The sequence below is a fragment of the Herpailurus yagouaroundi genome, unplaced genomic scaffold (assembly GCF_014898765.1).
Source record: "Herpailurus yagouaroundi ecotype Mexico unplaced genomic scaffold, PumYag 28, whole genome shotgun sequence".
Lineage (NCBI taxonomy): Eukaryota > Metazoa > Chordata > Mammalia > Carnivora > Felidae > Herpailurus > Herpailurus yagouaroundi.
The window spans coordinates 64831348-64856120 of NW_024412376.1; the positions used below are offsets into that span (position 1 = coordinate 64831348).

Here is a 24773-nt window from a genome sequence, read left to right on the forward strand (position 1 = left end):
CTTCCTTCCTTCCTTCCTTCCTTCCTTCCTTCCTTCCTTCCTTCCTTCCTTCCTTCCTTCCTTTGTAGGCTCCACACCCAGCATGGAGCCCAATGTGGGGCCCAAACTCATGACCCCAAGATCAAGACCCAAGCTGAGATCAAAAGTCAGTCACCTAACTGACTGAGTCACCCAGGTGCCTTGAAAAAAGGATTTTCTAAAAGAGAAACACACTACTTGTTGAATACTCTTAGGTTAAAATTGTCCTAAAAACAATGAAAAATGCATTGTGAGAAAAGTAGTTACATGAAGTATGAGGCTACAGGCAAGACAACAGTCATGTTCTAGCTAGCTGTAAAACACCTTTGACAGCCTAGGGTGATATATTAATTTTCTATGGTGTGTAACAGATTACTTTTGGGTGTTTGAATCAATACTATTATCTCATAGTTTCTGTGGGTCAGGAATATGGTTTCGTGTCTTACATGGCTACAGCGTAGATATTAGCCAGGATCTATTCCTTTTTGGAGCTGGGGTCCTATTCCAAGCTTACATGGTTGTTGACGAGATTCAGATTCTTGCTGTTGTAGGACTGAGGTCCCCATTTTATTGCTGTCTATAAGCCAGGGCCTGCTCTCAACATCTTGAGGCCCCCACAGTTCTTTGCCATATGGTCTTCTCACTGGCCCTCTCATGGTGACCTGCTTCAAGCCAGCAGGAAAATCTGTCCAGTCAGCTAAGGTAGAGTCTTATGTAACTTATGTAACATAATATAACATGGAAGTGACTATCCCATCACCTCTGCCTCTTAATGTAACCTAATCAAGGATGTGATTAATGCATTATCATATTGACAGATCATAGTTTACAAGTAATGGGTCTGAGCTGTGAACACTTATATATTCACTATACATTATGTAGAATTTATAAAAAAAACTGGATAGGGTAAAAACTGTCAGAAGGTGCAGTGTTTCTATTATTTGTACATTCTCCCAGATACTTTATTCTCTGTATAAAGTCATTGGAGGGGAGGGAGAGAAATTGGTGCCAATAATAAAATGGAAAATAACCAGGAAGAAATTAATAATACAAATGGTATTTCCAATTAGATATCAAGTTATACATTCAGGTTTTCAGTAAATTCTACAATCTTTTACTTATACTGCTAAAATTTATAAAAATTATGAAGAAAGCAGGAGAGATTAGTTTTAAACAGACAATTCAAGCGTAAAAAGATGTCCATTGGAGCCAGTGGGGGAATCTTGTTAAAATGGAGGTTGTCATTCAGTAGAAAAGTCTGCATTTTTAATAAGGTTAATCATACTAATCGCACTGCTTAATGAACTCTACTTTGAGTTGCAGGAGTTTAGATTTTAATGATGTTGCTGAAATATGTGTGGCAATAAATATTCTAAATTTTGAAGATATTTAGCCAAAAACTTTGAAGACCCACTGAAGTAAATACATTTGTATCTAAAGATGTTTCTATATAATGGAACCATAATACTTTGTGTGTTTGAAATCACAGCGTTTTTTATGGTAAAAGGAAATGCTTACAATAAATTTGTGTACTTAATTTTTTCCCCCATGATTTTTGCAGGCAGTGTTCAAGACTTTACCAGGGCAGAAGATTGCAAGATTGGAGCTAGGAGGGGTTCTTAATACACCCCAGGAGAAAATTTTTGTTGCTGCAGGATCTGAGATTAGAGGCTTCACAAAGAGAGGAAAACAGTTCCTCTCTTTTGAAACAAACCTCACTGAAAGCATTAAAGCTATGTATGTTCATCCTTTTTTTTATCTTTACATATCCATTTACAATATTTTGGATAGGTGACAAACATCAGATTGAGTCTCATATCTTAATAGATTTCCTGGGAAGTAAAATTGCCTAAAGGCACTTTGTTAGTAAGAAACTAATTAACCTAGAATCAGTACAAAATCAATTGGTTGTTGAAATGTTTTCTTTTAAAGACTCTCATAGTATTTATACATTAATTTTTGACTAATTGGTTCAATTGATTCATGATTAAGGTATAAAAGAAAAAAGTAAAAGAAATCTAGAGATGTTTAGGTTTCTGTTCCTTTGATGTCTCTGGTAATTTTGGTTATGAGGTAGCATCATTTTGTTAAAAAGCTGGCCGTCAAAGTTGGTAACTACCAATAGGATATAATTTTAGGTAAATCAGTTAAGACCCTGAGTAAAAATAACTCCCTTAAGGGCTTTTGGATATGTGAGATTTTTCAGTTTAAATTTTAGTTTTTTTTAATCATGGGGGGCTGAAAAGCCTTTAAAGTTTATCTAACACACTGTCCTCAAACCTACTACTGAGGAGAATCCCTTGGCAGCTTAAAAGAGTAGATTTCTTGTCTTACTCATACCTGTAGAATTGGAATTATTAGGAGTGGGTTAAAAGAAAAAAGTTCTTCATTTGACTATGATGCAGCCAAGTTCTATAAGCAACCAGACATTGGTTTGAAAACTGCTAACTCAGTTCAGCGTTCTGTGTAATGCACAGCTGTCCTGTATAATGCATGTCTCATGTCCTGACATCCAAGCCGCAAAACTTTGGTTTGGTGAGATTAGGTAAGATTTAAACAATGGTACATGGGAGTGAGTTCAGTGGTTTAATAAGAATAGAATACTTTTGACATGCTTTTGTAGATAGACATGGTCAATGATAATTGTAAAATACTAAAATCAAAGTAATACATTAATAATTAGCATAACTCACAATCAGAAGAATAAGTGGGCAAAAGTTTGAGAAAGATAAGGAATTTCCTAGACAATAATCGCTTTTGCTAGTTTCTTAAATGTTTTTATTGGAGTGGCAGTGGCAGGATGGAGAAGATCTTTACTTAATTTTTGAAAATTTATTGTCTGAATCCCCAAATTTATAAGGGTGCATAGGAAAGCAAGGTTATAACTTGGCAAGATTCAGTAAGAAAGCACTTACAACAACTTACAAGTTGGTTACCACTCATGCATCCCTTCCCTGCTTAACGTTTCCATCTATCCCTGCTCTTGTCAACAATAGTGATTGTAAGCAGTACTTTGGAAAATGTGTAACTGCAATATAATTGCAAATGTAGTACAGATGGATTTCTAGATGAAACTTTAAGTCTTGAAAAAGAATTTTGTTATTTGATAAAAATGATATTGAGGACTACTGAAATCATATGCAGAGCCACAGAGTGAGGCCACTTAAGCGATAATTGAAGAAGAGAAAATCAATGAGGATAATTATAGGATAAGAAATAATTTTAATTCCAAAACTTTTTAACTAGACTTTAGAAGTTTCACCTTCAAATAAACCTTCAAATAAAATTACCTTCTTTATTATCACCTTCTTTATGGTTATAGCAGTCTACAAGTGAAAGGTAATATACTAGTATATAATTTTTGTCAAGTTTCAGCTCCCCAAGTGAAAACTGGATTCGATATAGAATTAGAATGTTGTTATGATTATTGCCTACATTTTGTTAAATATAATTTAAAATGAATGTTTTTCATTTTTTTTCAAGATAAAAATCTAATGAAATCATTTTTTTCACTGTTTACCATTTAAAGTAGATTCATTTCCAACAGCCTTTACTAGACAGTTCAGAAAAGTAGTAGGAAAGCTAACTCTAAAGCTAAAAGCTACCTAGTGCAGTCTACTCCACTACTGGTTGTGTGCCATTAGGCAAGTTACCTAACATTTTATTGTTCTCTGTCAAAAGGAATAATAATGGTCCCTGCTTTATAACATTATGAGGATTAAGCTAATCCATGTAATACATGTAAATCATTTAGGACAGTGCTTGTCACATAGTACGCATTTAAAAAAAGTTCCTTTTTTCAAATTGTCTTCAGATATAGACAGTTAAATTATCATTGTCTTTGTTTTCATTTTTTCTGAGCTTAATTTTTGAGATGCCCAAGACCTTAAGGTCTTCACAGCTTTCAAAATCAATGTTATACCTAAAGGCTAAAATTAAGTGGGGGAAATGAGGGGGAAAAATATCTATTCTTTAAGTCTGTGATAAAATGATAGAAACTGTATAAACTTATTTTCATCTCATAAAAGTTCAGGAGTTTTCTATGCTTATTTTTAAAATATGGATATTTTATATTACTTTTAATGTTCTCAGGCATATATCTGGCTCAGACCTCTTTCTCAGTGCAAGTTACATCTATAACCATTATTGTGACTGCAAAGACCAGCATTATTACCTTTCCGGGGACAAAATCAATGACGTCATCTGCCTTCCAGTGGAAAGATTACCTAGTATTACACCAGTATTGGCCTGCCAGGACAGAGTGCTCAGAGTTTTACAGGTTTGTGTGATTTGCATTTTTATAGTTTTTCATAATTTATGTTAAATAAGTATTACTGAACAATGTGTATTTAAGTTAAATTACTTATTACTGCCGCTTTAAATGTCTTACTTAAAATTATATCTGGAAAAAATGCCTTTTAATTGGTATGCTATTTTTTTTTAACTTGAGCCAAATGTATTAAGATCTTTGGTGAGTTTTAGGCATACATGGGAAAAAGGATGCTTCCTCCCAATCCCATACATAATTTCTGAGTTAGTCCAGTTTGAATGGAGTGCCTTTGCTATAGAACCCTTCGCAGCTTTTTTTTTTGGCTTTCTTCCTCCATTACCCTTCCCTCCCTGCCAAAATCAAATAAATGGAGGAAATTGGGTTGGGGAGCGGATGTTAGGCTTTAACAAAGAAGGAATAGTTGGGATCAAAGGATGTATCATTTGAGTTTATTCCATATTTATGACAGTATGTGCAACAAAATAAGCACTCAGTAAATACTTGTTGGATGAATAAATGAATGATAGAGGGAAAATCATTTTATTGTCCTTATATTTCTATTAAAAACCATGATGCATAAGGTATTGTTATTAGTATAATAGTTACACCTATGTCTCTTCAAAAGTGACTTTCAATAAAATACACATACATACAAACACCAGGATCCATAAAATAAAGTTTAATGCAAATAACATAGAACAGGTGGATTATTTGGATCAGAAACTTGGGCTAATGATAGTGCAGTTGAATAAAAAATCTTGCTGTTTATTCTGTGCCATCACAGGCTATCTCATTCTTTGGAATTTCATAGTCAGATGGCCATTTCTTGGTATTAGTCCTTTTATAGAAGGAAAAATCCAATGGTTCTATGAGGTTCTCCCCGCCCCCCCCCAACCCCCTGCCAAGGGAAGATAAAGTAATGTTCAAGATTCATTCTAGAGAGATGAATAATTAATTTCTTCCATAGCCTGTACTCCCAAATATGAATTGTTTGAATAAGGCTTTTAAACAGGAGCTGGCTAGAATTCAGTTAGAAATTGTTCCAGCTGATTCTAGGATTCTGCTTTGTTTAACTAGAAGAGATCCATGTACTTGCTGTAAAAATAAAGAATTCAGTAAGGATTTGTGGGAAGTTACAGCTTGAAGCCTTTGCTCTGCCCTTCATATGTCCTTCCTCCCCTTTACTGCTCATTATCCATTGCCCCAGAAGAAGCCTTTTTTTAAATAGTTTTCTTGTGGATTCTTTTGTGTTTATATAGTTGATATATATGAAATTTCAAATGTAATTATAAATAAAAGATAAAGCACATGACTTTTATATATTCTATATATATTTAATTTAACAAAAAGGTCATTACATATTTACTATAATTTCACATATTTTTCATTGAATGATTTATCATAGTTATTTTTTCCATGTAAGTGTAGTTACTTATAAGTACCCTATTCTTTAATAGCTTCACAAAATACTGTGTACTAAATGAAAACATTAGAAGTGGCAAAATTTTAAAAAAGACAAATAAATGGATGTAACTTATTTTCTTATCTAAATAACAGGTCATTCTGCCTCTCACTGGAATAGGTTTTGGAAATACCCAAATACTTATTGGCCATGTGACTATGTCAAGTTAACTGCTCCCAACTTCAGTCTCTTCTTCTGTACAATGAAAACACTGAGAACCCACCTGCTGGTATTATCCAACTAAATGAAACAATACATTCAATGTACTACCCTAAGAGATAACACCCTAGATATTGGATATTGCTGTTCTGGTGATACTCATCACCTACCTTCTTGGAGTATCAAAAAGTGTAATGGCACATTAAAGAGTGAGAAGTCCTGTTGAAAAAAAAATCTGCATAACCTTCTTGTGTCAGTTACCATCCTGAGAACCTGGACGACCTCTTAAGGTTGACGAAGAGAATCAGGTTGAGGGTTAGGTAGGGGCTATTTTCTGCCTTAGATGACACATGTCTGATACCACTCTGGGACTAGGGTGGCAAACTTCATTCACATTTTTCAGGAAGCAAAATTGAGCCCCTGGGCTTGCTTTTTCTTAGGAAGTAACTTTGGGTCTGTTTAAATATTTGTGCTCTGAGTTAAAGAAAACAGAACAAACAACTTATTCCTGGAAAGATTTGATAGGAAAATTTACCAGTGTCAAGTTTTTGGGCAAACAAAGTATTTAAATTGAAAACTTTTCCAAGTGTTGAGTATTTTAAATATTTCTTCATGATCTTTAAATATTATATATTTTAAAATGAGTTAACATATACAAAATTGCTAAAGAAATGCAAGTTAATAATCACAGTCTAACTTTTTTTTAGCAGTTTTATTCTAGAGTTTTTCTTTATATGAATACTGATGTTATCAAGGAGTATGTATACTAAATTTATGTTCTGTTTCAGTTTTAAAATACTTGTTCTTCTTCAGGGATCTGATGTGATGTATGAAACTGAAGTTCCTGGCCCACCTACTGTTTTAGCACTACACAACGGAAATGGCGGTAATCACAATAAAATAAGGAAGTGTGTTATGTTATTTAAGTCTAGATATTTCAGGTTTTTAATCATTTAACTATATATTAAGTATAGTTAATCATTTAACTGTATGTTAAGTTTTTAATAATGTAACTATATGTTAATGAACTGGAATTGAGACAGTAGTCTGATAACTTGCCAGTAACTAACAATAATGAATTGTTGAACTTTAATTTTCAGTGTCCTCATCTTAAAATTAGATGATGAGGAAGGGTCTTATCTCTTAGTTTATAAAATTCTGTGACTATATAACCATCCTCCAAAATTAAGTTTTCTGTCTTTTTATATTTTTTAAATGATATTTTTACATTAAAGTCCATGTATATGAAAATTTTTTTCAGTTTTAAGGAGATCTTATGAGTCATAAGTATAACATGTTGACTTAAAAAAAAATTTTTTTTAATGTTTATTTATTTTTGAGACAGAAACAGAGCATGAGTGGGGTAGGGACAGAGTGAGAGAGAGACACAAAATCTGAAGCAAGCTCCAGGCTCTGAGCTGTCGGCACAGAGTCTGACGCAGGGCTCGAACCCACCAACCATGAGATCATGACCTGAGCTGAAGTCGGACACTTAATCGACTGAGCCACCCAGGTGCCCCTAACATGTTAACTTTAATTATAAACTAGGTGACTCTGGAGAAGACCTTTTGTTTGGAACATCAGATGGAAAACTTGGGCTTATTCAGATCACTACCTCCAAACCGATACACAAGTGGGAAATTCGAAATGAGAAAAAGCTGGGAGGTATGTTTTTGATGTAGTTTAGATTCTGAAATGTCATTCATTATTAAATATCCTAAATTTTATATAGTTCATTCCGTTTTATTTATTCACAGTATTTGGTAAGCTTAACAATTTACAGAGCCACCTCAGATTTATTTACTCTTTGTTTATTTAGCAGGTCTGTCATACTTTGGCATCATTTTTAATTAAGAAATGTTAATAGTAATTTAGGATAGGTAGGCTTTTGTGGGCTAATGTCCATCCATAGTATCAAATCCATTAGTCACTGTTTGGTGTAGGAAATTAATTGGAATTTAGGAATATTTGATATTAAGCAAGGCAGAAGTATAGTGAGTCAGGGAATATTCCGGTTTTCTAAAGGATTTATACCTTTCTGAGGAAATTTATATCTGACTTAGAAAGTAGTAAGATGGCTATTTATAGGTGTAGTAATTCTATTCATGTATTCATTTATTCCTTCAACAAATACTTGTTAGGGGAGACAGAGAATAAACAAATGAATAAATAGATAACTTCATCTAAGTCATCTGAAAAAAATATCAGACAGTGATGCATTAGTGATAGGTGGAAGGAAGAAAACTAAATTTAGACTGGGTGGTAATGGAAGGTGTCTTATAAAAGGTGAAATTTGAGCCGAGATCTGATTCATAAGAAAAGGAGTTAGTAATGTAAAAATTGTGGGGAAAATTATGCTCCAGAAAGAGGAAAAAATCAGGGCTGAGGACTTGAGGCATAAGTAAACTTGATTCATTTGAGGAGCAAAGGGAAGGTCAGTGTGGCTAAATGCATTAGCATGACAAGACAAGTCAGAGACTTAGCATAGGGCCAAATCTTGTAGGTCCTTGTGGACCTTGGAAAAGGATTGAATTTTTATCTATGTGCAGTGGGAAGTCTTTGGAGAATTGTAAGTGGGAGTATGATATGATCTAATCTAACAAAACAAAACAAAACAAAAAACATACCAGGGAGAATGGATCTGGGGGAAGCAGCTCAAAATTGAAAGTGTGGCAATCAGTTAGGAAGTCATTGTTATAGTTGTTATAATTTATTTTAGTCTAGACTACAGGTAAGTGGCCTGAGCTAGGCTAATGGTAGTTGGAAATGGGAAGGACTCAATTTCAGTATATATTTTGGAGATAGAGCTGTTAAGATTTGCTAAGGGTTTGGTCTGGGCAGTGAGAAAAAGACAGGAATCAGAGATGTAGTCTAGATTTTTGGCCTGAACAACTGGGTGATACCTTACTGAGATGAGGAGAGTTTGGGGAAGGACCATTGATGGGGTGCGCTAAAGGGGAATGAAGAATTTTCTTTGGGGCATAGGACATTTGAGATGCAAATGGACGTCTCAAAGAAGATGCTGTATAGGATCTTGGATGTAGAAGTCTGGAGCTCTGGGGAGAGGCCAGAGCTAGAGATAAAAACTTATTAGCCATTTCCATTTAGATTATATTTAAAGTCTTGGAAATGGCTGAATGTGGGCAGAAAAGGGGATACCTGATTATGCTTCAAGTTTTCTGTTATTTGTTTTCCCGTTCTGATTCAGTATATACATGTTTTCAGCCTTACTTTGTCTGTACTTGGCCCTAATATTAGTTTTATTAATAACTTGTCACCTCTATCCTCTTTTTTAAAGGTATTTTGTGTGTTGACAGCTTTGACATTGTGGGTGATGGGGTTAAAGATTTACTTGTTGGGAGAGATGATGGAGTGGTACAAGTGTATAGTTTTGACAATACAAATGAGCCTGTTCTACGATTTGATCAGGTCAGTTCATTTAAAAAGACTATATATACTTATATTCATCAAATAATTATAGAGATGATTGTGATGTTTTGGGTTTTATTAAATTAAATATATTAAAATCTTGTGTTTGGCTTAGAATATTGCTGCTTTGATGTTATCAAAATCTTCTCTAGACTGCTCTTATGTTTGAATAATAGACTATTGCCTTCCAGATAAATAATAAATTGCTTCTTCATTTGGTTTCTAAATATTGTATACCTGAACTTTAATTATTTTGCCTTAGTTTCTACAATGCATAGTGGATTACAGGAGTAACATTTATATGTTTGGGTAACAAACAAGACTGTTGTTTTAAAGTAATAATGTTTTAGGAATAAACTCATGTTGTTAGAACAATATCAAAATATCCTTGAGCAGAGAGAAAAGTCGCAATTTCACTTCTAACCACCCAAGACTTTACCAAATGAGAAGAATTACTAAATATGAGTAATTTTAGTTCACGGATTTTAATGTAGTTAAGCTTGTTTATGCCAAGGTACGGAGTTACATGGAGAATCAGTCTGCTGTAAAATGAATCTTTCGTTTTCATGAAGTGGTGTTCTCTAGTCCAGGGTTTCCCATCCTGCCTTATGCAGGATGGATTGAGGCTGTTTAAAAAAAAACAACAACAAAAACCACAACCAGTATCAAGTTTTCTTTGTCTGATTTCACTACTAGTGCTTCCCCTCAGTCCCAGCTTTAACTGTAGATCAGCAAATACAGATGTTTTGATGTATAGATAAAAGTATTACATAGATAATATGGGAATAAAAATTCCCTAAAGGTTTCATAGAGGCTATCATCTCCTTTATTCATCTAAAAAAACTTTATTCTTTGTTCATTTCCAAAAACTATTTGGAAAAAACACATGAGAGGTGGTATGTAGAATTCAGATGATAGACTAAACATATTGGGAGTTTTGCTTATGTAATTTTTTTTAAAAAAACTCTATATAAATAAATGATTTTTGCTCATTATGTGGCTACTGTGGCTGAGTGCTACACACACATATATGAGTCATTTTCAGTCTTCTTTCCCCCAAATTTAAAAGCACTGGAATTTTCTGCCATTTGTGCAGGATTTTTGCCTCTCCAATCTCAGTGTTTCCAATGATAAGTATTCAATAAATGTATGTTGATTGTCTGGAGGGAGGAAAATAGGTTTTATGGCTTATTTTAATATGTCTGTGAACTTTTTAGCTATTAATGAAGTACTTGATCTTAAATTTATTTTAGATGTTGTCTGAAAGTGTCACATCTATCCAGGGTGGTTGTGTAGGGAAAGAAGGCTATGATGAAATTGTGGTATCCACGTATTCAGGTAAGGGAAATGGTAATAGGTAAAGAAAGAATCATTAAGAAAAAATATACATTTAATAAATTATTTTTAATGTTATTATTTAATGTTAATTTTGAGAGAGAGAGCATAAGAGCAAGCAAGCATGAGTGGGGGAGGAGCAGAGAGAGAGAGAGGGAGAGAGAATCTCAAGCAAGCTCCATGCTCAGCCCAGGGCCCAACACAGGGCTCAATCTCACAATTCTGAGATCATGACCTGAGCTGAAATCAAGAGTCAGACACTTACCTGACTGAGCCACCCAGGCGTCCCTTAATAAATTATTTTTGATGATAACTTTTTTAAAAAAAGTGTTATTAGTAAATCAGTCTTACCTACAGCATTAAAACCTATACTGGTTAAAAACTAAGGAGGGAAGGAGTGGGTGTATTGGTTTATAAAAGAGGTAATATGTGAATAATGGAGTACTTAGCATACTCTACTTAATCTTTGAAAATTAAATGTTATTCTTTGGTTTAAAAAGAAGTATTTACTGAACTTTAGTTTATGTTTTGTTACTGTCTATATTTCTTATAAAAATTCCCTTGCTTTTGAGTTAGTGATTCTTTTACATTCTTAAAATAGCCAATGCGAGAGTTTAACTTTCCATAAACATGATTTTTGAAGGACAGTTCTAATTCATCAGGTATATTTGAACTTGCTAGAATTGTGTTGACTTATTCCATACTTGAAAACTAAAACTATAAATTGAGAAGTGAAAGATTTCTTTAATCATAGTATTATAGTAGTTTACACGAAATAAAAATAGTATCACAAATGTTTATTATGTAGTTTCTTTACGGCTTCAGTATTTTCCAGCTTGATATATTTTGTTGTTTTGTCTTGTTTTTTGAAGGAGAATAAGTCCTAGGACTAAATGAGGTTGATGTTGGTGGACAAAGGGGCGTGTATATTGGGGTTTCTTTTAATACTAGCAGCACTTAATGGTGCACAATTTAATTCATCTCTGCAGGCTGGGTTACAGGTCTGACAACAGAGCCTATGCATAAGGAAAGTGGACCAGGAGAAGAAGTAAAAATTAATCAGGAGATGCAAAATAAAATTTCTAACTTAAGGTAGTTTTGGATTTTTTTGTTTGCTTTTTTTTTTATTTCATGGAGTGTGCAGTTCTTATATTTTATTGTAAGGAATTATACAATTAATTATTTTATCACCTTTTTAAATTAAATTTATCAGTTTGAGAAAATTTGCAGTAAGTGCTAATTAGTATTTTAAAGTTATAAATATACTTTTTATATTATTTATATACATATTATTACTTTTTTCTATACTTTTTCCTAGATCAAAAATTACATTTTTAATTTGTTTATAGATAGTTGTAGTGTTTTGTTTTTTCACAGACATTAGAAAGAGACCAACACAGACAACTGTATTCCTTCTTAATTGTACTGTTTACTGCTCCTGTGGACCCTTATGAATCTGTAACATTGGCTTATCAGTTTTCTTACTGGAAATGAGTAATGTTGACTTTTAGGCACAGGGATTGCTTTTGTGGCTTGTTCAATTTGACAAATCCTATGAAAAGAGACCCCAGACTCAAGTAAATTTGCTTCATACAGTGAAGAAGTGGGAGTTGCTGAAACTTCTAATGACTTCTCTCCCTACTTCAACCCTTACCAACCTCTTGGGGGCAGTGAGGGCTGATCTATTTTTATTTTTGGTGGTAGTTGAGGGCTACTTAAGTTTTTAAGGTAGCAAAATGCCACAAGTACTAATTCACTAAAGCCACACCACAGGTTACCACAAGCCAGTTTAGCAAAGCCACCTGGACTTCAAGCTCCAACGTTCATGCAATAAGGAAACCAAGTAGAATTAATGGCTATTCTCTCACATCGTCAGTATACCTTACATTTATAACCGAGTCTGTCCCTCCTGATTCCAGTGGAATGTAAGCTCATGAGAAGCTTATGTCTGTTTTGTTCATTCAGCACCTGCAACATAGGTACATATGAGGCTCTAAGTAAATATTTCTTGTACGAATGAATCTTTTCCTTTGTTTTGTTTATCGCACAAATCCCTTCCAAGCTCTTACCCAGATTTTTTCCCCTAAATTGGGGCTGGCTAAGCCTCATGTTGTTTCTCAGTTACTAGTTGCTACATTTGCATATGTTGTTTCCCTTTAACTGAAGTGACTCTAAGCAATGAAGCAATGTCTGTACAGTTGAAGGTCAGCAGAATCCTTTAAAACACTTGATAGAAGAAACTCAGCTGTACCACTGGCTCATGATCATCTTATGGTCCCCAAAATGTTAGTACTCCACAGCCTCCTTCTTATTTTGTCTGTTTCACCTAATTTTTACTGAAAGGCACATATTTACTGGTTTTACACATTTTGTTTCTTCAAATTAAGTCTAACATATTTCTCTGCTCCAGTACAATTAGTTTCTCTTCTGATTAACTATAACTAGATTTGTGTGTTAGAACTGATTATTTTCAGCTTGCCTTGATAGTTACAATTCTTTATTAATATTGCTGGTATGGGACTGAGTTTTAATTTTTAGATTAGAGATAAATAATATGGAATTGTTTGGTTAGTCATAGAAACAAAACTTTGTATTAGTGTCATAGTTCTAGTTCAACTAATAAAAATCCGTTTTGCACAAGTAAATGTCTCAAATTCTTGTAATCATTCTAAGGACTTCAAATGTTTATACTTATAGGTGACAGTTGTATATATTTTCTCTAGGAGTGAGCTGGAACATCTGCAGTATAAGGTACTACAGGAAAGAGAGAAATACCAACAGTCTTCCCAATCAAGCAAAGCAAAATCAGCAGTACCTTCATTTAGTGTAAATGACAAGTTTACATTAAATAAAGATGATGCCAGCTACAGCCTCATCTTAGAGGTGCAGACAGCAATAGATAATGTCTTAATACAGGTAAGCCAGTGTCTAATTTCTTTGTTTTGTGATTGGATCTATTTTGCAGACCAGCCGTATGCACTAATTATTATTGAACACTTAATTTTAGACAGTAATTTTAAGTGTTTTTCTTTTAAATTGCATTTAGCTTAGATAGTAATTTTAAAGGTTTATCTAATCTTCTATTAGATAATCAGTTTGCTCATAGATTATCTAAGTTATATCTTTACTTTTTATTTATCCTGTAAGTATTAAACGAAAGATTGATGGACTTAAGTCTTAAGAGCATCAAAAAGAACAGTAAGGGTTTTGTTCTTTGGTGATCTTAAGAGAATTTTAAGAGATGCGATTTAGAAAACTGCAGTATTTAATGCCCTTATTAGAACCTTTTTTTTAAGCTCTCAATTCTAAAATGGTAGCTTACAGTACAGCTTGCTCATTAACCACCAGTTTCTGGGTAGGTCCGTAGACAAAGTAGATATTCCCAAAAGGTGAAATATAGGGGTAATAATACACAACTCCATTCAATAATATATTTAATCAGTTTTTCTTTAAATTGTAAGATATTCAGGGAGTGAGAAAGGATGGTAGTAGGATGAATGGAAAACAAGCAAAAGATGGAAAACCCATAAGCAGATGAGAAGAGAATAAAGTGGAGAAAGAAGATAATGTTTAAAAAGATGTGGGGGAGAGATCAGATTATTAATTAAAATTTAAAGGCTGAGGGGCGCCTGGGTGGCGCAGTCGGTTAAGCGTCCGACTTCAGCCAGGTCACGATCTCGCGGTCCGTGAGTTCGAGCCCCGCGTCGGGCTCTGGGCTGATGGCTCAGAGCCTGGAGCCTGTTTCCGATTCTGTGTCTCCCTCTCTCTCTGCCCCTCCCCTGTTCATGCTCTGTCTCTCTCTGTCCCAAAAATAAATAAACGTTGAAAAAAAAAATTTAAAGGCTGAAATCTGTCTTAGGTAATGCTAGCATAAGGGCTACATTACACAACTCTAGGAGCACCATTTAGATAGAACTGAGTGCAACAACAGTGCCCTAGGAACTACCTCTCTAGAGGAGACCAAAAATTATCTCATTTTTGTGGTGCAGGTAAAAACTAAATTGATAAAAATGAACTGATAGAATCAGAATGGCCATATTATTATTTTTAGACTATGGTAACATTTTTAGCATTGACAAAAATAGGTAGAAAGATTATACTTTTAAGGGGGTGGTGAGAGATGATCGTTTATGATCTCTAATAGTCCAAATTAGAAAAAAATAAACATTGTGATATAACATTTATTTTTTATTGCATTTATTTTCTAGAAGTACATTATCAAATGTAAATTAAGAGAATTCATATGCTCAAATTTAAAGATGAACATGAACTAGAACTAAAGAGAACCCTAAGAGAAAATAATGTTTTGTAAATTTTTTAGCTTTCCATCTGAACCATTTTTTTTTTTTTAATATTGACTGTAGAGTGATGTTCCAATAGATTTACTTGATGTGGATAAAAATTCTGCTGTTGTCAGCTTTAGCAGCTGTGATTCTGAGGTGAGTAAAAAGTATCAAGAATTTTTCAGACACTTTTTCATTTCTATTATACCATGAATAAAGCCTAATAAATGCTACTAAGGTTTAATGTTTCTTCAATCTGTTTTTCATAACCTTTCCCTCAAAATCTGTTTCAGCTCATTTCCCCTATTTTCAGATAATGCAGAAAACTGGGGTGTTGTCCTAGATTCCTTCCTTTCTCTGATCTGTTAAATCCAGTTAGTCACTATTTTTTGCCAGTCTATGTCCTTGGCTCCTATGTCTCTACTCTGCTTCATTTCCACTTCTGTTAAGTTTTCAGGCCCTTACCATGTTTGTTTGAACTACTCATCTATCAGTTTTTCTATCTCCAGTATTGTCTCTCACCTCCAGGCTCTGCTGTACACTGCCACCAGAGAGGTCTTCCTAAAATGTAAATATCACCATGTCATTTCTTTTTTCAAAACCTTTAAAGATTCCTTATTTCCTGCTGCATATAAGTCAGATTCCTCATTGTGGCATAACAGCTTTCCATGATTCAGCTCTTGATTACATCTCTAGCTGATCTCTTACCAGCTGCTACCTTCCCTCCCATGCACATTATTGCTGCCAAACTGAAGTTCTTAAAATTTCTTGAAAATGCTATATAGTTTCACACATTCCTACATTTGAACATGGTCTGTTTCTTCTGCTTGTTCTTTTTCACCATTTCTGGGCTTGTTGAATCTTGCTTAACCTTTATTTAGCAGACATTTGGTGGCTACTTACCATGTGTAAAGTATCTTGGATGAGATTGTATCAGAGCTTTTGGATATGCTTAATATATCACTTCTTTCTGTTCAGTACTAGCACACACTAGCAGTCCCAGAACTAAGTGTGGCTCCTGGAGAGAAGTTAGGGAAAATAAGGTCTGGAACGGTTGTTCTGGAGAAGGCAAGCCAGAGCAGGAGATGATGATTAGAGTTGGCAAGTCATTATACATACAAAAAAGGGAGGAATAGGGGCGCCTGGGTGGCTCAGTCAGTTGAGCCTCTGACTGTGACTCAGGTCATGATCTTGCGGTTTGTGAATTTGAGCCTCGAGTCCCAGAGCCTGCTTCGGATTCTGTGTCTCCCTCTCTCTCTGCCCCTCCCCCACTCACACTCTGTCTCTCTCTCTCATTCAAAAATAAATAAACATTAAAAAAATTTTTTTTTGAAGGGAAGAATAAAAAGAGTAGATGAAGAACAAAGTTGATAGCTATATTAGGGAATAGTTTTTAATATAATTTTATAGTAAAGCTTTACTTTTAAGAGAGATTTTTCATAGTTGTATTATGTAGTGTGTATGGTTTGTCATCCCTGTTTGAGAATAAGAGATTTTATCAGGGGTGCCTGGGTGGCTCAGTCAGTTGAGCGTCTGACTTCGGCTCAGGTCATGGTCTCACAGCTTGTGAGTTTGAGCCCCGCGTTGGGCTCTGTGCTGGCAGCTCAGAGCCTGGAGCCTGCTTGGGATTCTGTGTCTCCTTCTCTCTCTGCCCCTCCCGCACTTGTGCTGTGTGTGTGTCTCTCTCTCAAAAATGAATAAACATTTAAAAAAAGAGAGAGAGATTTTATCACAGTTGTATTATGCAATATGTGTGGTTTGTCATCCCTGTTTGAGAATAAAACATAAAAGATTAAAGCCTACATTTTTATTTTCATTCAAAAAATCAAGTTAATCTTAAAATCTTAATTCCTAAATTACTGTGAAAGATCAACCTATTTACATCATTACAGGATTCTTTGAAATGAGTATTTTATACTAATTTAAAACCCATTTTCTAGAAATGGCTTTAAAAAAAAAAGCCTTAATATGGAGATTTCAAGTATATACACAAGTAGAGAGAATAGTATAATAACCTCAGTATACTCATTGTTCACTTCAACATACGGCCAGTCTTGTTTTATGCTCTCCTCTGTCTCCTATCCCAAACCTAATCCCAGACATTTCATGTATTTTAATCTTTATCATCTTATTCATAAATACTTAGGTATATAACATTTGTTTTTAACCACACGAAAGTATATTTATTTTCAGGTTGATTGATTGATATTCTGTTTACTAAATTTAAATGATTTTAAATTAAAACATTCAGATTTTCTTCTTGATATTAGCATCCTTTTTCTTCATTTACTTATTAAAAATAGGGAAATAGTAGTATATGAAAATTGCATACTAAGTATTTCATGTTGCTTTGTCTGGTTTTGCAATTCATAACCCAGATATATTTCTCTGTTTTTAGTAGTTTAATATTCAGTTTCCGGAAGTTATCATATTTGAAGTAACCTGTCTGATTTAATTCAACAAACATGTATTGAATGCTTACAGTATCATCTCAGGCACTGTGCTATTTGCTGGAAATACAGAGATATGATATTTCTTAGTCCTCTATAACTATTTGTGATAATCAAAGACATTCATGTTTTGTCTTTTAATAGTATAAACATTAGAAGTTTGTGCTGTCAGTTAAATTTTTAGAAAAATTAATATTTTAAAGTATTGTAGTGGCACCTGGGTGACTTAGTCATTTGAGCGACCTACTCTTGATTTTGGCTCAAGTCATGATCTCGTGGTTATGAGTTCAAGCTCTGTGTTGGGCTCTGCACTGACAGTGTGGAGCCTGCTTAGGATTCTCTCTCTCCTCTTCCTCTTCCCCTCCCCCCTCGCTTTCTCCCTCAAAATAAACATTAAAAAAATGTTATTGTAGAAACTCAGGATGGAAAGAGCATGAGCTTGTGTCTTAAAAGTATTCATTTGGATTCTGATTTCTTTACTTATGAGCTTTTGGGAAATTTTCCTAACCCGAATGCTACAGTTTCTCCATCTGTAAAAACTTATTTAGTAAAAGTTCGCATAGGGTTGTTTGCAGGAATAAGAAAAAAGCACTTAGCACAGTGTCACCCACATGATATGTGCTTTATAAATGATAACCATTATTATTATTGATGATGTTTTTATTATAAAAATGTGAGTTTATCCTTTGCCTTAACTTTGAATTTTTCCTAGTCAAATGACAACTTTCTTCTCGCCACTTATCGGTGCCAGGCAAATACCACAAGGCTGGAACTCAAGGTAAAAATGTTTGACATTACCTTTAATTGAAAGTTTGAACGTTTTTCCCCCTAGGTATATCTTGCAACGTATCATATCACTTCTTTGTATTGTTTTCTCCCTGAAATGAGTAATGACTGTTGGATGACCAGCTGGGTTTTAACTCAGCCCAAACCATTATCTCTGCTATTGGCACACAACCAATCACCTTCTCTAAAATTACCAATCCTGAATTTCTTCTTAGTGGAATTTTTTTTTCGAATTTTCTATTCTGGAAAGTTTCAAACGTACGGAAAAGTAATGACTTCAGCTTCAGTAGTCATCAACTCATGACATTCTTGTTTATACTATCACTGTCTATCCCAAAATATTCTGAAGCAAATACAAGATTTTTAAAAATTTCAGTTGTAAATATTTCAGTACATATGTCCAAAAGATAAGAACTATTTTTTAAAACATAACCACAATACTATTATAACACCTAAGAAAAATTAATAATTTCTTAGTTTCATCAAATATTTAGTATTTAGATTTCACTGAGTTTTTTTTTTACAGTTTGTTTGATCCAGTCATGGTCCAGACAAGGTAACTTGGTTATTGAAGTATTTGAGCATTTGTCCTATATTTTCCTACCATTTGGATTTTTCTGATTGTGTTCTAATAATGTCATGCATTACCATCTTTCTAAAAAAAATCTTTTAGTATTTTCTTCAGCAATTTAGTAATATAATCTCTTTCATAATTAAATACTGATTGTAGCACACAAATCTAATTTAGTTAATTAATTTGTGTGAGTTTTTAAAAATTATTTTTGATATATTTATGATCTAAAAAATTAAGGAATGGTTGTTTTGGAGAAGTGTTGTTGATGTTCAGAGATTCAGTCTGTGTTTTTCAAGAGAGATGTTATACAATAACTTTTTCACATCTAGTAGGAAGTTCCAGTTAAGTGTAGGTTTTTTTTCCCTAAACAATTTATTTTAGTCTGCATAAGTCCCCTTTTGTGTATTTTGAAAGAAAAATTGAAAACTGGAATAAATTTATTTCTAAAGGACTATACTTAAACATATTTTATGTAACCTAATTAAACATTTTAAATTACATATCCACTGAACAAGATGTGCCAATAAATTGGGAAGTAGGCCTAAATAGATTAAAAAGCTATGTTCTTTTTTTTAAGTTGGATGCAATGATAGATGCAAGAAAACTACTGAAAAAGAAGAAAAAGGTGAAACTTATATGGTAAAACATACTATGAAACTACTGTAATAAAAATAATGCAGGGTATTTAAAAGGCCTAAATAAATAGGGAGTGCAATAAAATTGTATAGAACTAGAGCTTAACATACATTTATGGAAATTTAATGGATGGCTTTTTTTTTGAGAGAGAAAGAGTGCAGGTGGGGGAGGGGCAGAGGAAGAGGGAGAGAGAAAACATTAAGCAGGCTTCACACCCACTGTAGAGCCCAATGCAGACCTTGATCTCACAACCATGAGACCATGACCTGAGCTGAAATCAAGAGTTGGACGTTTAACCAACTGAGCCACCCAGGTGCGCCTAATGCGTGACATTTTTATGTAGGGAAAAATTCTGTTAAATTACTATTTCTATTTAAAAATTGGTGCCAACACAACTGGTATATATCTGGAAGAAAACTAAGTGGATTCTTATCTTAATGCCATATATAAAAAATAAATATAGATGTATTAGGTACCTAATTATTTTTCAAAAGAAGGAAATTTAGTTATCTTTTAAGTAATGGGTGAATATCAGTAAAACACAAAGACTACTAGTACCTCTAACTTGTTATAAAAACAACTATTCAGTAAGGAAAGTAGGCAGAGAATATGTTCTGTGCCTCAGTTCACACAAGAGGGAGTCAAAATAGCTAGCAAATATTAAAAGAAAATGTTCTAACTTACTGTTAGGGAAATTCAAATTAAAATAACAAAAAACATTTTCTGCTTATCTAACAGACTGGCAAAAAATTTTAAAAAGCAACATCACCATGTGGCAGGGATGAGAAAAAGACACTCTAAATCATAGCTGAAGGAAATAAAAATTGTTATAGCTGCTTTGGAAAAACAGGCAATAGTCCTAGTTGGAGGAATCTATTTTAAGCAATAAAATCACAGTATTATACACACAGATATGTATTTAATTAACTGCAGTATTGCTTGTAGAAGCAGAGGAGTGGAACCAAAGTGAACATTCAATAATTGAATGGTTGAATAATTAGCTATTTATGCATTCCATGGAATATAACACAGCTGCAATAAATAAGGCATTGATCTATTCCTGTTAACATGGAGTGAATTCCATGAAAAACAAGATGTGGATAAAATCCCTATATATGTAAATACATTTTATTTACATATGAATAAAGGTATGAAAAGAAACATACCTGTCTGGTATGATAGCGTATGCCACAGGAGAAAGCATGGGTGGGATAGGAGTTGGAGGGAGGTGATGGCATTAGGAAAGACAAAGATAAGGGGAAAATGTGACTATTAGAAATAAAAGAAAGATGTCTATGATATAAATAGAACTTCTTCATGTGAAATTATGATTTTGTTTTTGTACTTCTGCATAGAGAAATGTATGAAGGTATGACTACCAAAATAGCAATCATGATCATTTCTGGGTGGTAGGATTTCAGGCGACTTGTATGTTCATCCTAATTTTTCTGTATTGCTTATATTTTTAATAATGAAAATGAATTTTTATATAATCAAAGCATTATGACTTTTTATTCTGGAAAAAATTATGTGCTAGTGTAAGCTTACCTTTAAAAAAGAAACCCTGAAATATAGCTGTATGAGATCTATTTTTTATTTCTTTTCTGTATTTTTATTTTTCATCTTTTTATTTTTCCTCTCTTTCCATTTAGAGCAATATTTGCAGTGTAACATTTGCAAAAGACCTTGCTTTAAACTTTTATTTCTCTTTCCCATTTAGGTAAAACATTGATTTCTGTCCCCCTCACATGCTAGGAAAAGTGTGAGTTAAAATATCAGCTAGCAGGTCACCTGGGTGGCTGTCAGTTGAGCATCCAACTCTTGATTTTGGCTCAGGTCATGATCTCATGGTTCATGGGATTGAGCATCGCATCAGGCTCTGCGCTGACAGTGTGGAGCCTGCTTGGGAGTCTCTCTCTCCCTCTCTCTCTCTCTCTCTCTCTCTCTCCCCCTCTCTCTCCCCCTCTCTCTCCCCTGCCCCCTCTCACTTGCATGCGTGCTCTCCCTCTCTCTCAAGATAAATAAACATTAAAAATAAAATAAAATATAGTCAGGTTAGAGCTATGTTAAAATATAGCTATGGTTAGAGAAGCTACCATTGTAATACAAGAAGTACTACAGTCCATCTATGAATTTGAAGTGAGAGAAACGGAGATGGGGGGCAAGAGGGAGAAGCTGAACAGCTTTCCAACTCCTGAAAAATTAATTCTTCACAGTGTAATGAATTTTTATTTTCTGTTAAGTGTTTTGAATCCTCAGGAGGTCCAACCAGGTATATTTAAAATAACTCAAAAGAATTTCCTAATCTAAATATGTTATCATTAGATGGTGTATACTTCTGTATTTTCATAGAAAATCAAGAATTAAGTTCTTAGAAACTTTTTTTTCTGTCAGTAGATTCTTATATGTCAATATAAGCTGTCAATAGCTGTCAACAGCTTATATAGCTGTTATAGCTTATAGCTGTCAATAGCTATATGCTATAATACCCTTATTTATGAGAAAATGAAGTATTACATTTAAGTTTTAGTTATTTACAAAACTCACTTATCCACCTCAACAAAATGTCTAAATTTTAACCATTTTTGATGTGAATCTTATGAACTATATTAGACACTTGTGGTTTTAGATGTGATGAGTTAGTATGTAAGAATGTACTTTTTTTGGAATGACACAGCACTACTAAGTGTAGACAGATCATCTAAAAATATGTGGTGGGGATAACTTTTATAGATAGATTAAAAGTTTGCTTTTGCCTGCCAAAGCTTTTTAAATTTTCCTTTACTCTAGTGGTAAAAAGTAATTGTTTAATAAAATGTCATTATTTCCTTCAGAATATTACAGAAGAGATTAAGGTCTAATTACTTGATTACTTGTGTTGAACATTTTAAAGATAACATTTATGTTATGTTGCTAGGTTATTCTTATTTTCTTTTCTTTTGTGTTTACTCAGATTCGTTCAATTGAAGGCCAGTATGGCACACTTCAAGCATATGTGACTCCAAGGATTCAACCCAAAACCTGTCAGGTCCGCCAATACCTTATCAAACCCCTTTCACTCCATCAAAGAACTCACTTTATTGATCATGACAGGTAGGACAAAGGAGGGAGCAGTTTATTTTTTAGCATATTACATGATACAGATAAACTTGCTTTTCACTTTATAGTATAAATCTGGTAGCTATTTGTACATTTTAAAAATTAAATATTTAAACACTGTGGATTCATATTTTTTAATATAAGATTTGTCTTCTTTTAAAGGCTGATTTGAGTTGGATTTTCCTATTTTCCTATTTTCTCATATATTACCATTCTGATCTCAGTAGAGTAACAGTTCTCTCTCCCAAATACCTGTTGTGAATAAATATTGTTTAGCATTTGAGTTCTCTGTGAACAGGATCTTATTATAATATTAACCTCAAAGGTTATATTTCCTTTCTCTTTCACCTCAGGGAATATTGGCAAATCAATTGGTTGTGATAGTCCCTGTTATTTCTGAGTTCCAGTCCAACTTAAGCATCTTCCTGTTGGTAGTTTTTCGCTTTCTTTCCTGAGATGAGAGACCATGAGTTAAATGAAGGAGAAGGGAAAGAAATGAACAGTTACTGAATATTTTCCCTCTGCTGTATGTTGTACTAGATGCTTATGCATTGTCATTTAAGCCTTACAGCAAGCAAGACAGGTAGTAAGTAATGTCCCCATTTTACAAATGAGAAATAGAGACTTGGAAAAGTAAGTAACTTGCTGATACAGGAAACAGTTATGATTGGAGGCTTAATTGAATATTAAAGCACAGATATAGGTAAGCATTCCTTTTTTTCCATGAGATTGAAAATTTTATTTATCTTATGGTTAATATTAATCTGAAGAAAATTTAATAGATACTTTTATATTTGTTTAACTACTATTGCAAAATTCTGTTCATGTGTTGTATACATATAATACCTCCATGTATTCCTACACACAAATGTGTACCTCCACTATTAAATTACAGACCCATGAATACACTGACTTTAACAGGCCAGTTCAGTTTTGCTGAAGTTCACTCCTGGGTGGTTTTTTGCCTGCCTGAAGTCCCTGAGAAACCTCCAGCAGGAGAATGTGTGACATTTTATTTTCAGAACACCTTCCTGGATACACAACTTGAAAGTACCTACAGGTAAATAAAACTTATTACTGGTTCAGGAATGTTTTTATGTAAATAGAGCTTCTAAATCCTATTTCCAACAATAACCAGTTAGAAAATAAATTATTTGAATGATTTGAAAAGACCCTATCAGAGTAGCAATAACAATAACAAAATATCCATATAAGATCTGCAGAAATATCTATTAGAAATATGCAGAACTTACATGAAGAAAACTTTAAAATTTTATTGACATAAAAGAGTTGATTAAATGGAGTAATATATTCAGTAGTCATCAATATGAAGACATAAACATGGCAGTACTTCCCCAAATTGATTCATTTATTCTAGTTTCAGTAAAAATTCCATTGAATTTCTTTAGGCAAAAATAGAATATGGCTCAGAACTTGAGAGTTTAGAACAGTACAGGGTTTTGAAGCTATCATATTAAGGGTAGAGGTCATATTCTACACTCTTCTCAAGCTCCCAGTTGCACTCCTGCCCCTTTACTGTCACTGCTCATTCATTTCCAATAGGCTTCTATAATTTGTTTCTGAATATAGTAGAGGCTACATTTTCCTTCTCTTTTGTTCCTGTCTCTTGAATGTGAAATGACCTATTTCTTGGGTAAGGCTGATTTCTCTACATCTTCTCTTTGAGCTTATACCTGTCTCTCTGTCTAGGATTCTCTCCCTAAGCAGATTATTGAGGTATTCTACTTCTTGCTTCCTAGCTGAGACTTTACCATGCTAAATTCTGGAAATAGGAGTGAACACATAATTTTACCTCAGAATACAGCCTTTTGGGACCAAGAAGTATCCAGCAGTATAGCTGGTTTTGTTTTGTTTTTGCATCAGTTCTGTTGAGGTTTTACTTTGCCCTCCAAGGGATCTTACATGTGTCTAAACCTGTAATAATGACTCCTGTTCTGAAGTACCACAGTAAACCTCACACTTTAATCAGAACAGACAATTCAACATGCCCCTGGCATATTCTGTATTATTAGAATAGCATACCTTTGTATTTTCCCATTCTGTGCCCTTAAATATTCTTTCCTTAACAATCAAAACTCTACTTATCCTTCAAGGCTCAACTCAGTTGCTGTATTTTGAAGCCTTCCTTGAGGGGTGCCTGGGTGGCTCAGTTGGTTAAGTGTCCGACTTCAGCTCAGGTCATGATCTCGCAGTCCGTGAGTTCAAGCCCCGTGTCGGGCTCTGTGCTGACCGCTCGGAGCCTGGAGCCTGT

The 24773-nt window shown here is 33.9% G+C and overlaps 1 protein-coding gene across 2 annotated transcripts in view; it reads left to right on the forward strand.

Annotated features, from left to right (window-relative positions):
- BBS7 (Bardet-Biedl syndrome 7) overlaps nucleotides 1–24773 on the forward strand; it is a 37246-nt gene that overhangs the window by 6700 nt on the left and 5773 nt on the right. The window contains exons 4-15 of one of the 2 annotated variants that reach the window (XM_040474655.1): nucleotides 1580–1755; nucleotides 4111–4297; nucleotides 6723–6795; nucleotides 7458–7574; nucleotides 9208–9338; nucleotides 10592–10676; nucleotides 11663–11765; nucleotides 13397–13589; nucleotides 15038–15112; nucleotides 18119–18184; nucleotides 22356–22495; nucleotides 23397–23561. In XM_040474655.1, coding sequence (XP_040330589.1) covers nucleotides 1580–1755; nucleotides 4111–4297; nucleotides 6723–6795; nucleotides 7458–7574; nucleotides 9208–9338; nucleotides 10592–10676; nucleotides 11663–11765; nucleotides 13397–13589; nucleotides 15038–15112; nucleotides 18119–18184; nucleotides 22356–22495; nucleotides 23397–23561 — 1511 coding nt within the window. The remainder of the gene's footprint in view (nucleotides 1–1579; nucleotides 1756–4110; nucleotides 4298–6722; nucleotides 6796–7457; nucleotides 7575–9207; nucleotides 9339–10591; nucleotides 10677–11662; nucleotides 11766–13396; nucleotides 13590–15037; nucleotides 15113–18118; nucleotides 18185–22355; nucleotides 22496–23396; nucleotides 23562–24773) is intronic. The other variant, XM_040474656.1, reaches the window with a different exon arrangement.